Genomic DNA, 14,998 nt, shown 5'->3' with positions numbered 1-14,998 from the left:
ATCTGGGTGTTGGCCTCCCCTTCGGTCCTCTCGACCGGATGCTGACTAGCATATCTGGGTGCTGGTCTCCCCTTCGGTCCTCTCGACCGGATGTTGGGGACGATTTCACCCCTTACCACTACCACATAACACGTGTCACATAATCTATTTAACATGGCTGGGCATGACTGCCCCTTCGGCCCTGTCGACCGGTAACCTAGGGACTATCTCCCCTACTATCACTAGCACATAGCATCATATCATACAAACACATAAACATAACACATGTAGTAGCAACCCTAGATGAATATCACAGAGACAATAATCTAATCATACAATTCCTACTAGTGGGCCGGCATTGTGGCCTTAAACCCACTGCTACTAGAAGGTAACTCACCTCATACTGCTGAAGTCCTGAAGACACAATCCCACACTGCTGAAGTCCCGCAGGCTGAGCCCCAGCTATTGGTTGACAGATTCCCGAACTGTCAACACCAAAATAACACCCAATTAATAATTGGGTCCCAACACATAACCATAAGTACATTCTTTGGGTAATTACTACATTACCCCTAGCTTGTCTTATTCAAGCCCAAGGCCCAATCCATAGGCCCAAAGTCGACTAGGAATCGAAGCCCAACACATGGCCCAATTTTCCAAATTGGGCCTAGGCCTATACATGGTCTCATTCTAAGGCCCAACATCATATAATCATTAAGGCCCAACTATGGTCCATCTATGGCCCAATTTTCCAAATTGGTCCCAACCCCTTACATGGGACTTACCCTAGGCCCATTAATTATTTTAGTCCATATAATTATTCTTGGATGGCCCATTAATAATCCAATCATCAAGGCCCAAATGAAAGGTCCAATAATAAATCCAAGTGAAATTAGGGTTTCACATAAAATGATGATTAGGGTTAAGTTTCCTACTTAACCCATTAAGCACTTAATCCATTAAGGACTTAATTCATTAAGTCCAATATTGCTTAGATTAATTCCCGCCAATGACTATTATTTAATATCTCAAGTTATTAAATAATTCTCGTGTGTGTGACCCGATTAATTCTTAAAGTTAGGTTTTCATTGGCATTAGGGTTTTCCAATCCAAATATTAGCCCACTTATCAATTTGTTGGCCTTTATGTCAATTATGGCTTTATTGGGCCTATTAAGCCCACTAAAATCTTAATAAGCTCATTAGGGTTTTATTGGGTCCATTAGAGCTCCTTTGAGCCCATTAGGGTTTCAAGCATCCCCAATCGAGTCGACTCACAAGACAAGCACACCGCCACCCGACACGGCGGCCGATGGCAGCAGCCACCACCTATCGGTGGTGGTGATGGATTTCCTTCACTATTCAGATTTGTTACAATTACAATACCCAACCGATTAACACACGCACACCCTAATCTAATTACAAAACATATAGACAACAACCTAATGGCGGCCGGCGGCGACACATGGTGGTTATACTCGATTTTCCGGCCAAACAAACACCATACACAACACACATACATGCTTCAGATTGCAAGATGCACCCCAGCCACCCACCCGGTGGCTCACAGCAGCGACAACAATAACTTTTGGGACGGCAGCCACCACCTCATGGTGGTGGTAGTGATCTCTTTTGTTTCTCAGTCAAGTAGACACGCAAACCACACAGATCTTGAAGCAGAATCACGCCCCCACATCCTTTTTCTCGGACACATAAACCCAACACCCACCTGTGGTGGGTGGCGATGGCAACAACACAGAAAACCGGCGACATATTGCGATGACAGCCACCATGGCCGGTTGCCATGGTGGTTCTCCATGACCCGACTCAACAGGACTTCCCCCCCCACAGCGCACCCATGTCGCACACGAACCTTGAACTAAACCATCACTCACCGGTGATAACACGAAACGCCATGAGTCCCTCCACCCACAAGGCGGCCGACGACAAGATGAATAGAAGAAGAAGAACAATAGCAGCGATTTAGAACAGTTACAACGGTTGCTTGGCAGTTGGCTAGCGACTCCGACCATGGCTACGAGGCAGTCGATCGGTCTTTGGCATGCTTCGGGTTCGTCGGCACTCGTCAGGGGGGAAACATCTCCGGTGGCACACCATTCGGTCGACGGGAGGTGTAGCGGCGCCGACTAAGGGGTCATAAGGATAGCGGCTGGTGAAGAACGATTAGGTTTAGGGTTCAAGAATGGGTGACGGGTTTATATACCCGGTCCCCTTAGCTACTTTCCATAATACCATCTTTAGTCCCTCCATTCCCTTTTCTTTAAAAAAATAAACCCCCATAGTTACCATTTAAACCCTGAACTCGAAAACCCCTTTCAAATTAAGTCCCATCTTTTACCAAACAATCCCCATCTTCTAAAATCTTTACAATTAGCCCCTCGAGACCATCCTTTCATACATAATTATTTATTTTAGGACTACCATTTATTCATTAGTTTATTTATTTAACTAATAAATAAACGGGTGTTACAAGATGTATTTTTTGTATATGGTTGTTCTAAAGGACAGTTGACAATAAAATGTTACATCGTTGCCAATCTCCAGATCGATAAAAATGGCCTCAAGCCTTAGTCAGGGATTGTAATTTGTATTGATGTTGAAATCTCGGCTAGAATACCGGTGGCACATGAGTTGGTTCGTAGATGTGTTAATATCTCTAATAATCTTTGTCCTTTATGTAATTAGGAGGCTGAGACAATGGATATATTCTTACTTCCTATGAATTAGGGGTGTGCAATAATCCGCATAAACTAGCCAAACTGCATAACGCGGTTTAAAACACTCGCGGTGCGGTTTGTGGTTTGTATTTTTGTTAAACCGCATTATGCGGTGCGGTTTGTGGTTTACGATTACAAAATTAGGGTTTAAACCACACCGCATTGATAAAATCAATTAATGGTTATATACATACATACATACACACACACACATATATATATATATATATATATATATATATATATATATATTCGAAAATATTTTGACATGTTCTAAATTAGTGACATTAACTTAAGTTTTTAAAATGTAATCTTAATTAATATAAAATATAACGTAGTTACTATATATATATATATATATATATATATATATATATATATATATATATATATATATATATTTGTCTTAAATTCATTTTCAACTAAGATTCAGTAACCATTATTTTATGGTCACTATGTGTTTCTTAACTTATGTATATTCAAAAGTAGTTAATGACCATAATTATTTGACCACCAAATTTCTTAATGACCACTTAGTGAGCCGTTAGTGATGACAATGATAGTATTATCATTAAATTTAAAGTAAATAATTAGTCAAACCGTAAAACCGCATGTAAACCGCATAAACCGCCCGCACCAATCCGCAACGCATTATGCGGTTTTGAACGTTCGTGATGCGGTTTGCGGTTTCTAAATAACTCAAACCACATATGCGGTGCGGTTATAGCCAAAACCGCAAACCGCACCAAACCACACCGTGCACACCCCTACTATGAATACACTAAGGTGGTGATTGAGTGAATTTTAAAATGGCGTGGAATTCGAAACAAAAGTCTCTCTAATGTTAGGGATCTTCTTGATTTTGCAGCTACATGTGGGAATTGTTACAGGGAGAAATTGATTTTAAACATGATATTCTATTGCTTCATTTGGAACATATGGTTGACAAGGTATGATTGAATCTATCAAAAATTTGGTGTGTCCCTAACGAAAATAGAGAACAACATTATTTCCTTATCACACGTTTGGCACAAACATAGAGGTGGTTTGGGGTGCGGTGCCTCGAGTTGAGTGGATTATTTCACCTTTCACTCCCCTCTTGTGTTAATGTTTTCTTTTCGTTTCTTTTCGCTTTTGTACCACTTATTTTGCCCGATTTAGTTTTTTGTTAAGCATGTGTCTTTAATCCTATTTGCCGTTTCAAAAAAAAATATAAAATAAAACACCATTGGGATCCAAGTAATTAATAACAAAAAACCACCACTAGAAGAATATTTAATCTTTTTAAAATTGTTTTTCTATAAAAAAACCAAAGCTTTAATGCTTAAATAATAAAAAATTATTCGGATGGCTAGATTAAACAGATTTCAAATTATAATGGTTTTATGTAATTGGCATGAGACCGTCTGTGGCATCAAACTTCGGGTCTGGCCATACATCTTGTTGAATAGGTAAACCAGTGAATATGAAGAACAATGAAAAAGGGTTAATTCGATTTGTTTGTTTATTAGGATTCATAGTCGTTTAGATGAGATTCCAAGCTCATATTGCTCCGATGGAGTTCAAGTGCAATACACTGGATTGAAATTATGTAAACAGTGATCACAATTACGAGAGAGAGAGAGAGAGAGAGAGAGAGAGAGAGAGAGAGAGAGAGAGAGAGAGAGAGAGAGAGAGAGAGAGGTGGGCCCTTCTTAATTTATTAATTATTAAAATAAATATATTAGTGTTTGATTTAAAAAGAAATGAAAAAAATTGAAAAATAAATAACCTAAGGGTATTACAGCCATTTCACTATTCAGAGGGACCAAAAACGCAATGAAACTAGCTCAAAAGCACCACCAATCCAAAAAACTCATGATTTGGACCAAAACCCTAAAAAAAAATACATACACATGACACTTTTGCAATTTTGTCTTAATTTTATTACACGAACTCCTAGACCTAATTTGAAATTCAAACCTTTAAAGTCCCTTTAAACTTTTAAACTATGGCGCCCAGCACAACACCAGCCCTCATTTTCTTGTTCTTAGCTTGGCCGCCTGTAAATCCAGCTTCAGGTTCGCGAAAATGGTGGCGCCGAAGAAGGTAAACTACGAAGAATGTAGACAGAAAAGATTGGAAGAAAACAAGAAAAGAATGGAAGAATTGAAACTCAATGCCCTGGCTCAATCTCTTCGAATCATCTCAACCCCAAAGCCCTCTCCTGTATGTTCCTCTTTCTGTATGATTCTAAATTAATGCATTTAAGAAGTACTATCGAATCTAATTTTTTTTAATAATCGCAGATGAAGAAGGTGAACCGAACGCCTCGTAAGCCGCTGGATCTGTCTTCCGTGAGGAGGTCCAATCGTGTCGCCGACAAGCCACCACCAAGTTACAAAGAGGTACTGATTTCTCACCATATCTGTCTTTTTTTTTTGCTCGATACTTTGATGGGTTCCTTTCTCTGTTTCAAGATTTATCCTTTCTTGTAAATCGCTAACATGATGCTTAACCTTTGAATATCATAAAGTTATAACAATTAAGTGATTGTGGGATTTCAATAAAATCACTTCCTGTAACGAGGGACCGATCAGGTTTTCTTGTCAATAAGATCCAGTGATAATTTCTGCTTAAAGTTATTGCATGATAGCCTTTTGATGAAATGTGCTTCTTAAATCTTTAGTTTTTTTTTTTTTTTTTTTTTTTTTTTTTTTGAATGTGGCTTGCTTTTCGAACATATGTTGATGCCAATATATAGCTCATTTGTTGGATTAATCTTGTTTGATAGCATACTACTTTTCTTCAGAGTTTCCCCCCGTTCTTATATACCAATTATTAAGTGATATTTCTTGAAATGCTATGACAGATCCTACTTGAGCCTTTAGGAATGCGCAGGAGGTAAAATTTTTTGCCTGTGTAGTTTTTATTAATATAAATAACCTTTGTAATATTGATTCATGTTGTTGACTATTTGAGTTATGTATTCATTCATCAGTTATGGCATGAAAGTAAGGGATTTATCAAATCGAATCTACGCATCTGATGAAGATAGAGAGTATGCTTCTGAAAGAGCAGAAGAACTACACTCCAAATTGCAGCCTGATTTTCCTAGCTTCTTGAAACCAATGCTTATATCCCATGTTTCGGGTGGGTTTTGGCTGGTAAGTTTTAAAGAGATTATTATACCCAATTTCCCATTTAACAGAGAGTTTCAATCCCAATGTGAATTGGGCACCAACTGAATGTACCTGATTCACATTTCACATGAAATAACATTTTAAAAAAAAAAAAAATCTGTATTTAACATGTTATTATGAATTGTAATTAGGGTCTTCCTGTGTATTTCTGCAAAAGCTACCTTCCTAAACGTGATGAAATAATGACATTGGTTGATGAAAATGGAGATGAGTGGCCAACAAAGTACCTCCCCAGGAAAACAGGACTTAGTGGAGGATGGAAAGCGTTTGCTGAAGATCATAAACTAGTTGATGGTGATGCATTAATTTTCCAACTCATAAAACCCACAGTTTTTAAGGTTATTTTCTTCATCTCTATTCCATTCCATACAACCAAACATATCTAGTTATTTAGTTCAACCTTGTTTTTTTAAACTTACTCATCTTCTTTTCTGTGTTTGAATGAAGGTTTACATTACAAGAGTGAATCAAGCTGGAGATAGTGATGATGCTTGAGATGTGATTTTACAAAGTTCAATGTCTCTGTTGAAGTATGAAATCCAAACAACGTAGTATCTGTAATGCTGAAAAAATTGGAGTCCTTTTGTCAAAGTGTAAACATTACTTTGCTCCATTGACTTATTACCAATCCTGGGCCTATTTCTTCATTTTGTAACCGGTCTTGGGCCTTAATGGGCCATGATCGAGAAAGTCGATAAGTGATGTATCAAGCCTAAGAGTGTCTATAACTGGGCCTTCATAACGGGTTATATCCATATAGGGCTTGGACCAAAATTTTAAAACAACTTAATAAATAATAAAATGGTTAACAAGTTGGGACTAAAACATTTGATTAATAAGGGCGTTTCTAATAAGGTCTTGAATTCAATGTTAGATATATACTAATTTATTATTATTATTTTTAATTCTTGGCATTTTCACATTCTTGAAAAATGATCAATTGAAATTTTTAGGTGACATGGGATGTCTAAATTTGGTTAAATCCACTTGTATTATTTTTCCTAGGGGGTGTTTGGCTTAGCTTTTTATAGCCTAAAAGTCTTATTTGAAAAAAAAAGCAAAATATGTTTGGCAAAACTAGTTTTAAAAACTACTTTTGGAGTTTTTATATAAGGAAAAAGAACTTTTTGAAAAAGTCAGGAAATCCTGACTTTATGTAACTTTTTCAAAAAAAACTTTTGGGTTGTGAAAAGTTAAGCCAAACACCTCCTATTCTTAAAGACAATAAATCATGAATAGTGAAGTTCCAAATTCTACTTTTTGTGAGACGAATGTTTGGTTCCTCTTTTATTTAGGTTTTTATAGTTAGATGTACATTCTTTAAATGTCCTACATCAGGGTTTAAAACCATGCAAGCTTATTAGGAACACAAATTGTGATTTAAAACAAATACTATTACTTGCACTTTATAAATGAAGGTATGTTGATATTAGTTGCACATAATGTGACCACTTAAAGATGAGTGGAAACAAAATACAAACAATTTATGAATTTTAAGTACGAAAAATTAGTGTACTCTATAAACATAGAAACATTAGTAATTCACTTCATCTCGGACAGGAAAACAAATCGATTTGCTGTGTGTAACAATGGAATGTGACTTGTTACTTGTGGAAGTTTGAATTTCTTTAGGTGTCCCACAACAAACGAACAACCAAATACAAATTTTGTAACAACTTTTTTTTTACCAACAAGAACCATGAATTCAAATGTTTTTGTTATAGGGCAAAACATGTATATTAACTACTAGTCGAGGGACCATTTTTGCCGGTGACGGTTTCAGTATCTTCTTGCTCTCTCGTCTGGACTCTGTTCGGGTTACCTTTTTTATTTTTTCAAAAAATCAAGAGAATATTTTTTATATCTATTTTTATTTATATCATAAATCGACAAAATCCTAGGTCTTACGAGTTTTTAACCAACCAGATCCTTGTGTTGTAAAAAGCTTTATTTAAAATACATTTGGTTCACGCGATTTCTCCCTGATTTCCGTCACGCGTCTCCTTCCTTCCTCTCTCCCTCACCGAATCACTCCATCGCAGGTTGTATGAACCGTTTGCACCTGCTGCTGCCGTCACTCTCATCGGTTTCTAATTCCATCCCCCGGTGAGCTTCTCTTTTTTCTATGTATCTTCATCTCGCTCGTCTCCTTTTAGAGGGAAGAGATATGATTGAATATACTAGATATGGTTGAACTAGATAGTGCACATCTAATTATTTCTGATTCATATTCGCAGGTTTAGCCGCCATCATACAGATTTTTGTGGCGTCGGTAATCAACAGGAGGCATTGATGAAGACCCATGACAGAAATTAGTCACAAGTGATAGTTTCATACTGCGTTGAGTTTATTGATGAGAAAGAACACACAGATTCATCAAAACTGATTGAATTAATCACAGGTTTGAATTTGATGGATGCACATGTACGGATGTACCCACTTCATTTATTTATCTTTATGGATCTCTATGGATAGTTTGGTCTCATGGAATTCATAGTTTCATATAAGGGATTACAAATTTGGGTTCTTGGAGTGTTTCTGCTTTCCATTGGTGAATTTGTCAATGATATAAGAAATCGGTTTTTGAAACCCAAATAGATTTCAATAGCACACAACACAATAAATTTTTGTTATTCACCTCTTACCTCTGTCGATTTCGGTTTTGAAACCCAAACGGAAAAAGGAGTAATCAGGGCCGGCCCAGCCCAGCCCAATTTCCAGTTGTGACTTGTGATATTATTTAAATTTAGGGGCATACATTACAATTACAGATACAGCAGCAATGGTATAACTGAGAAGGCGGTAAAATAAGATGATGATAAAGTAACGGAGGCGTAAAAGGCCGTAGAAGACCAGGATTCGTGGAAAACGATTGGATTTGGCAACCGTTCACGACGCCACATCGCGCTCACGCATTGAGCCATCGACAGCGAGTCTCACAGTCTTTCATAATCTCAATCTACGTATCTCTCTTTCCCTACTTCTCTAATTTCTTTAAGTTTGTTTCAACTTTTAACCCTGGTAATGAGTTTTTGCTACAACTTCAAGTTACCTCTTTTTCCTCTTCTTCTTCTGTTGCATTTTGTCATTTTCTGTGGTAGAAACTCAATTCTGTAAGATTTAGTTTCCTTGCAACTTCAAATTACCTCTTTTTCTTCCCCCCTAATTACTTCATTCAACTTGGTATCTCTAATAAAGCAAAACCCATGTCAAATAACTTCAGAATAACCGTTTTCAAGACTTTCCGCAAGTGGGGTTTTTGGTTGTGTTTTATTGATTGCTTGAGCTATGTTCAATGCCAGCATTCGATGTTTCAAGTTCTAGGTGTTTTGTGAGTAATTTTCTAATTGATGAGGATTCTAGGCTTTTAGATTGAGAGAAATGGTTTATCTGACCCTCCCTCTGATTCTCTATTGGTTATCTTGGGATTTTGTAATCTGTTAAGGGTTTATGTACATACTTTTTTTTTCATGCTTCTTGATTGTTAATTCGATCCTGACTTAGGTTTAAAATATATGATTGTTGCTTATCAAGTTTAGTAAGTTGCTGCAATTGCTTTCCTTGAATCATTTTCCCAATCTTAGTAGCGTCCTTTCTTATTATAGATGGTGGATATGAAGACCATGAATAGAGATCTCATAGTTTTGTAGTAAAACTTCCTTAATTTGATGCTTTAAAGATGAGCCCATAATCAAATTTCATACTTTTAAGACCTTTGATTTGATGCATCCATGCCCTAAAGACACAGTTACAAAATCCTAAAATTGTTTTCCAAAGTAAGAATATGTCCCAAGTCGATCCATGTCAGTGGTTTCATAGCTTTGTTGTATCTGTACATTGCTAACTGTTGGTGATTTTTAGTTTCATCAATCATTTTAGGTAATTGGAATGTCAATGATCTTTTGGTAGAACTTAAAATCAAATTTTGTCCTGATGAAAAATGGTGGGAATTCATGCATATATTTGTAGGGTCGAGTTTGATATTGGATTTGTATTAAGAAGTTTAACAAATATCATATAATCATTCGGTCCTCAACCTGTTATCTTATCACTCATTAGTTTTCTGAATAAGATACAAAAATTAGATGTTTAACTCCCTTTTAAAAAAAGCAGATTAATCCCTGATTCTAACACTCTCAACAAGCATTTGAAATTACCATGTTATTCAAGTCTACTAAAATATTAATTTTTTCAAATTTCAGATATTCTTCTACCAGTTCACCATGGACATTGATTTTGATGATTTGACTTCAACCGATGCTGCAAACAATGGTAATAATATATTATTTTTGTTATGTTTCAGAGACTCTTTTACTTTTCTTGATGCTTCAATTGTGTTTATTATTGATTATATTCTTGCAGTAAATGCAAGTACAAAGCTTAAACCCAAACCCAAACCCAAACCCAAACCCAAACCTAAAACCCAACCCGAACCAAAATCCACCCCTACCCCTCCAACACAGCCTGTTGAGGCTGCTGCTACTGCAGATAATGAGATTATAGCAAGAACTGAAGAAGAACAACAACCTTTTGATGTCAACCAAGTTTCTGGAAATATCAATGATAATTGGCAATCCTCATTTGAAAAACCACATGAAGAGGTGTGTTATCTTTTTATCTTAACCTTTCATGTTTACAATTATGGAATTACCCCTGTTGTCTAATTTTGTCTATGGTTGCAAACAGAATGCTGAACCATTTCCAACATTGGAATCACTGAATGACTTACTTCCTCAATCTACAACAGTAACAGGTCAGTTAAGAGCATAGTAAGTAGCAATACTTCTTTTAAATCTAGAGAATTTATTAAACTTGTGAACATAAATTGAAACACTTATGTCTGGAATCTAATTACAATGTAGTGAATTCGCCACCTGTCTCAGAGACACCAACAGCCATTCATGTTTCCATGGATGAGAACATAGAGAAGGGGCCCATTGAAGGCTTGAGCAATACTGTTGATGCTTGCACAAATTTAGAAAGTCTTGCACAGATAGATCCTTTAACAGGGGAGGAAGCTTCTATTTTTAACGACAATGAAGATTTTCAGATAGAAAGTTTATCATCTGTATCAAAGGTGAAGACTGAAGATACCAGTGATTCAGTTTTTTATCTCTCATTTTAGTTACAAACTTTGCTACAGATTGATAACTTTTGGAGTGTTTCTGAATTTAGGGTGCCGAAAATGCCCTTTTCTGGGAACCTCTTGACATATTGTCTGAGTCAAGAATTTGTGCAGGTATGTCCAAAATATCAGATTTATGTATAATAAGTAATCTTTGTTAATATTGATATTGAGTTGCTAATATAGGACCAAAAGTTTGCAAATTCAAGCCAAAACCTAATGCACAAACTCGGAAAGTGGAAAGTATTCATTCCGTTTCTTCTCAAATCGATTACATGGACAACGCCCCTGTTCCGACATTTACACCAGAAGAACTTTTTGGCTCACCGTCAATCGGAATCACTGATTCCATTCCGCCGGAGTCATTATCCGATTTCCATTTAAATGAAGAACAAGAACCAACAACTTTCACGGAAATGTCTCAAATGGATTCCGTGGTTCCATCAGAGCATCCGGATGCCATTCCGGAGGCTTTGAACAAGGGAAAAGGACAATCTCTTGAAAATGAAGCTTCTAGATCTTCAGAGAGGTTAAGAAAGCAGTCAAAGAAAACACTTGCACTTGTAGATGAGTTTGAGGATGAGGGAGTTGCTGATGATGTCATACATGGGAATGAAGATGACAACAATATTGATGATTACAGACCAGAAGAAAGTGAATCTGTAAGTGAAAGAAAGGGAAAAAAGTCAAAGAAAGCGGTCAAAGAGAAGGAAAAACCTGTTAGAAAACGTAAAAAGGCCAACAGTGAAGCACCTGCTGAGTCAACTAAAGTCAAAAAGAAATTCCCTCACAGCACACGAAGAAGAAATAAAAGACAAGGTAACTTTAAGTTAAGTTGTAAGTTGTAAATGCTACAAGTGTACATCTTTGACCAAGTTTGACCATTTTGTTCTCTCACAGTGGACCCACAATTGCTTATAATTCCTGAAGAAGACCTTAATAAGAATGAAATCCCCATGAAAGAATTAATCAGGCTTGCAGAACATAGGGAGCGAATAGCTGTATGTTTTTGATTATTTTATCGAATGTTAATTATCTCTTCTTATCTCTGTCTCTTTGGTCTTTATTTTATTTTATTTTTTATTACACAGAAAAAGGAAGCAGCATCTACATCAGGAACAGGAACACCTGCCTTGAACCAAAGGTATTGAATGCAATTTGCAATCACAAATATTTCTTTTAAAATTCATGTTTTGGTATTTAAAAGAAGGGTATTACATGTGTTTTCAGTGGTGGGAGTTTCTCCAACAATTTTGATTATGAAGATGAGGGTTTTGGGGAAGGGAGAGATGATGATTATTTAATGGAAGCAGAAAATGCTACTTATTATAATTATCGGACTCACATGAAAATAACACCAAGAATGAAATGGTCAAAACAAGATACTGAGCTCTTCTACGAGGTAATGTCTGTCTATTTACTATTTTTATTATTATAAATGAAATAATTAATTAAGTTTTTTTTTTTTTTTTTTTTTTTTTTTTTTTTAAAAGTGCAGGCTGTTCAACAATTTGGGACAGATTTATCGATGATAAAAGAGTGTTTTCCTGGGAGGACACGTCAGCAGATAAAATCAAAGTACAAAAAAGAAGAGAAACAACAGCCTTTAAGGCTTAATCATGCCCTAACCACTCGTTTTAAAGGTAACAACAATTCATGTATTTTACTTTAAAAATCTTTTCATGATCCTTTGTGTTATGTAATGTTTTCTTATTATTTTTATTTGTATATAATTTTTTTCTTTAGGTAATTCTCATTTTGAGGTAGTAATCCAACGGCTAAAAGAAGCTCAAGGGGAAGATTCCGAAAATGATGACCCCATGAACCTGACAGGAGAGGATGACGTGGCTGCTGACATTAATGTAAGACCTATTTTAGTTTTCATGATTTTTTTAATTAGTTGTAACTTGTAACATGTTGGTTTTTTATTTTTTTACAGGAGGCTGAGGAAACAACAAAAAGTGTGGAGCCAGAAAAGAAAGATGAAGAAATGGAAGGTGATGTTGGGAGTCCTACAAAGTCTCATGACAGTGAAGATGAAATGTATCGATGGAGTCAATATAAATCTGAAATATGACAAATTTAAAACCAAAAAAGAAGTTCAAAAAATAAAAACTATACCACCCATTCATTTCCTAATTCTTAACTAATACATATATGGTCTTCTGTTTACTCTTTTTTTTTTTTAACAAGTATTAGGATTATGGGTTATTGTAACATGGCCTAAATTCTTTATAGCAAGTGATACTATACATTCGTGGGAATGTGCTGCTTTTACTGATGGATATCAAAAATACTAGTTTTTGACTCGACTTGTTCCAGTTTTGTTTTCCGGCTGTACGTTTTATTATCAGAATTACTTGACACTTAGTAAGAAATAAACATATAATTTATCTTCCGGCTACTTGTAGTTTATAAAATATTTATTTATCACTTTGTTAATTTATAATAATTAATTGAAATTTTGCATTTCTATATTTTATTCTGTTAGACTAATTATTCTTGGATTAGACCAGACGTGTTTGATTCGGTCGTAGTCAGACCAAATCATATATGATAGATATGATTATGACATGTTGATATTTTGTTTATTTGCATTTTGGTTCTATTTTAGGATAAAATTTAAAGGTTATTGTTTATGTATTTATCCCATTTTACATACTAATGTGGATACAAGTTTATTTTAAATCTTAAAGGGAAAATGTCATCGTAACACAATAAAGTTTCAAGTTTGGTCCAATTTGGTGACTGTTTTTATTTATTTATTTTTGTATTAGACCATTAAATTTGACAATTAGCTATCAAACGGGGATCAAATAGGGATGAGCAATGGAACCGACCTGGTTAGAACCGGCCCGGGAACCGAACTTGGTGGAAAACAGAAACCGAATCGGACCGTTGGTTCTATCGGTTCCAGTTCTACTGGTTCTTGTCGTCTCTTTAAATGTTGGAACCGACCCTCGAGAAATAGCAACATACGGTTCTGGTTTTTGCCGATTCTACCGGTTCCTGGTTCCAAAAATCTACAAGAATATCGTTCCGGTCCCGGCCCGACCGGTTCCAGTTTTTATACCGGTTTCTCGATCCGTATGCTCATCCCTAAGATCGAACCCAACGAAAGCCAATTTGTATGTTACCAAGGTTATGTGGCATTGCTGCCATGAATAATAAAGTTCACGTGTGTGAAACGTGAAATCACTCTAAATTGGTACAACTATTTCTTCCCCATTTCCTTAATTACTTGGTATCCCCTATTTCTTCCCCATTTCCTTAATTACTTGGTATCCCCTGATAACCCTAACTCTAGCTACAAAGAAATCTGAATGTCTTCGTCTTCTTTGTACCATTCAGCTCAATAACTCTCAAGGATCGATTACAACGACAATGTCAAAAGCTACAATTAGGAGTTCTTGGTGCCAAAGCAAATGTTGTAGACTCACCTCAACCCAACATGTTTTTTCTTGAAGAAAGGTTACAAATTTTACTTTTTGCAAAACCTAAATTTTTTGCTTGCACAATATTCTTGTTGATCAGACAAACAAAAAGTATTCTCGCTACATTCCATGGAAGGACGACAGGATGGAGGAAGGTTACTATACGAAAAAGTTCTATTTGAAGTAGGAGCTAATCAAGAAAGAGGAATGTTAAGGTCACTGGTAACAAGAAAGTGGTGACATTAGAACATTGGACGTATCCTTGCACAACACAAGGATGAACATTATGTTAAGTCTACAAATCTGAAGAGAAAGCTATTATGGATGGAGTTGGTTTTTGTATGCTTGTTTATGTGTTTGCTTTGGTGTATGATGGAATAATGGAAGTGATGATAGGGAAGGAGTAATCTTTTTTAAAATTATGTGGTTGAGGTATTAGAATTCCAACCACATCCATGTCTCTAGTTAGGTTTAACAATTAGGAGGTGTTTGTTTTTTTTTATTTGCATATCTTCTTGACATCTGTTGTTTGCACTGCACA

The 14,998-nt window shown here is 36.0% G+C and overlaps 2 protein-coding genes across 7 annotated transcripts; both read left to right on the top strand.

The window, feature by feature from the left end:
- Positions 1-4,703: 4,703 nt before the first annotated feature.
- On the top strand, positions 4,704-6,545 carry LOC111877757 (B3 domain-containing protein At3g19184). Its single transcript, XM_023874269.3, has 6 exons — positions 4,704-4,924; positions 5,005-5,103; positions 5,568-5,599; positions 5,697-5,862; positions 6,030-6,236; positions 6,346-6,545. Exons 1-6 carry the CDS (start codon positions 4,787-4,789, stop codon positions 6,391-6,393), a joined length of 690 nt encoding a protein of 229 aa, XP_023730037.1. The 5' UTR covers positions 4,704-4,786; the 3' UTR covers positions 6,394-6,545.
- A 1,280-nt stretch (positions 6,546-7,825) lies between these two features.
- LOC111877729 (uncharacterized) lies at positions 7,826-13,332 on the top strand. 6 transcript variants are annotated; one of them, XM_023874253.3, is made up of 15 exons: positions 7,828-8,004; positions 8,136-8,299; positions 8,670-8,861; positions 10,101-10,170; positions 10,261-10,499; positions 10,585-10,651; positions 10,761-10,975; positions 11,074-11,137; positions 11,210-11,842; positions 11,924-12,024; positions 12,115-12,167; positions 12,254-12,425; positions 12,522-12,666; positions 12,770-12,885; positions 12,963-13,332. In XM_023874253.3, exons 4-15 carry the CDS (start codon positions 10,122-10,124, stop codon positions 13,098-13,100), a joined length of 1,992 nt encoding a protein of 663 aa, XP_023730021.2. In that variant the 5' UTR covers positions 7,828-8,004; positions 8,136-8,299; positions 8,670-8,861; positions 10,101-10,121; the 3' UTR covers positions 13,101-13,332. The 6 variants fall into 6 exon arrangements, with proteins under 6 accessions (XP_023730025.2, XP_023730021.2, XP_023730017.2 ...); XM_023874249.3 differs by having other exon boundaries at positions 8,649-8,861; XM_023874257.3 differs by lacking the exon at positions 8,670-8,861 and having other exon boundaries at positions 7,826-8,004.
- Positions 13,333-14,998: the final 1,666 nt, after the last annotated feature.

This window comes from Lactuca sativa, chromosome 5, assembly GCF_002870075.4.
Source record: "Lactuca sativa cultivar Salinas chromosome 5, Lsat_Salinas_v11, whole genome shotgun sequence".
Taxonomy (NCBI): domain Eukaryota; kingdom Viridiplantae; phylum Streptophyta; class Magnoliopsida; order Asterales; family Asteraceae; genus Lactuca; species Lactuca sativa.
This window is presented reverse-complemented; position numbering and strand designations above follow the sequence as displayed.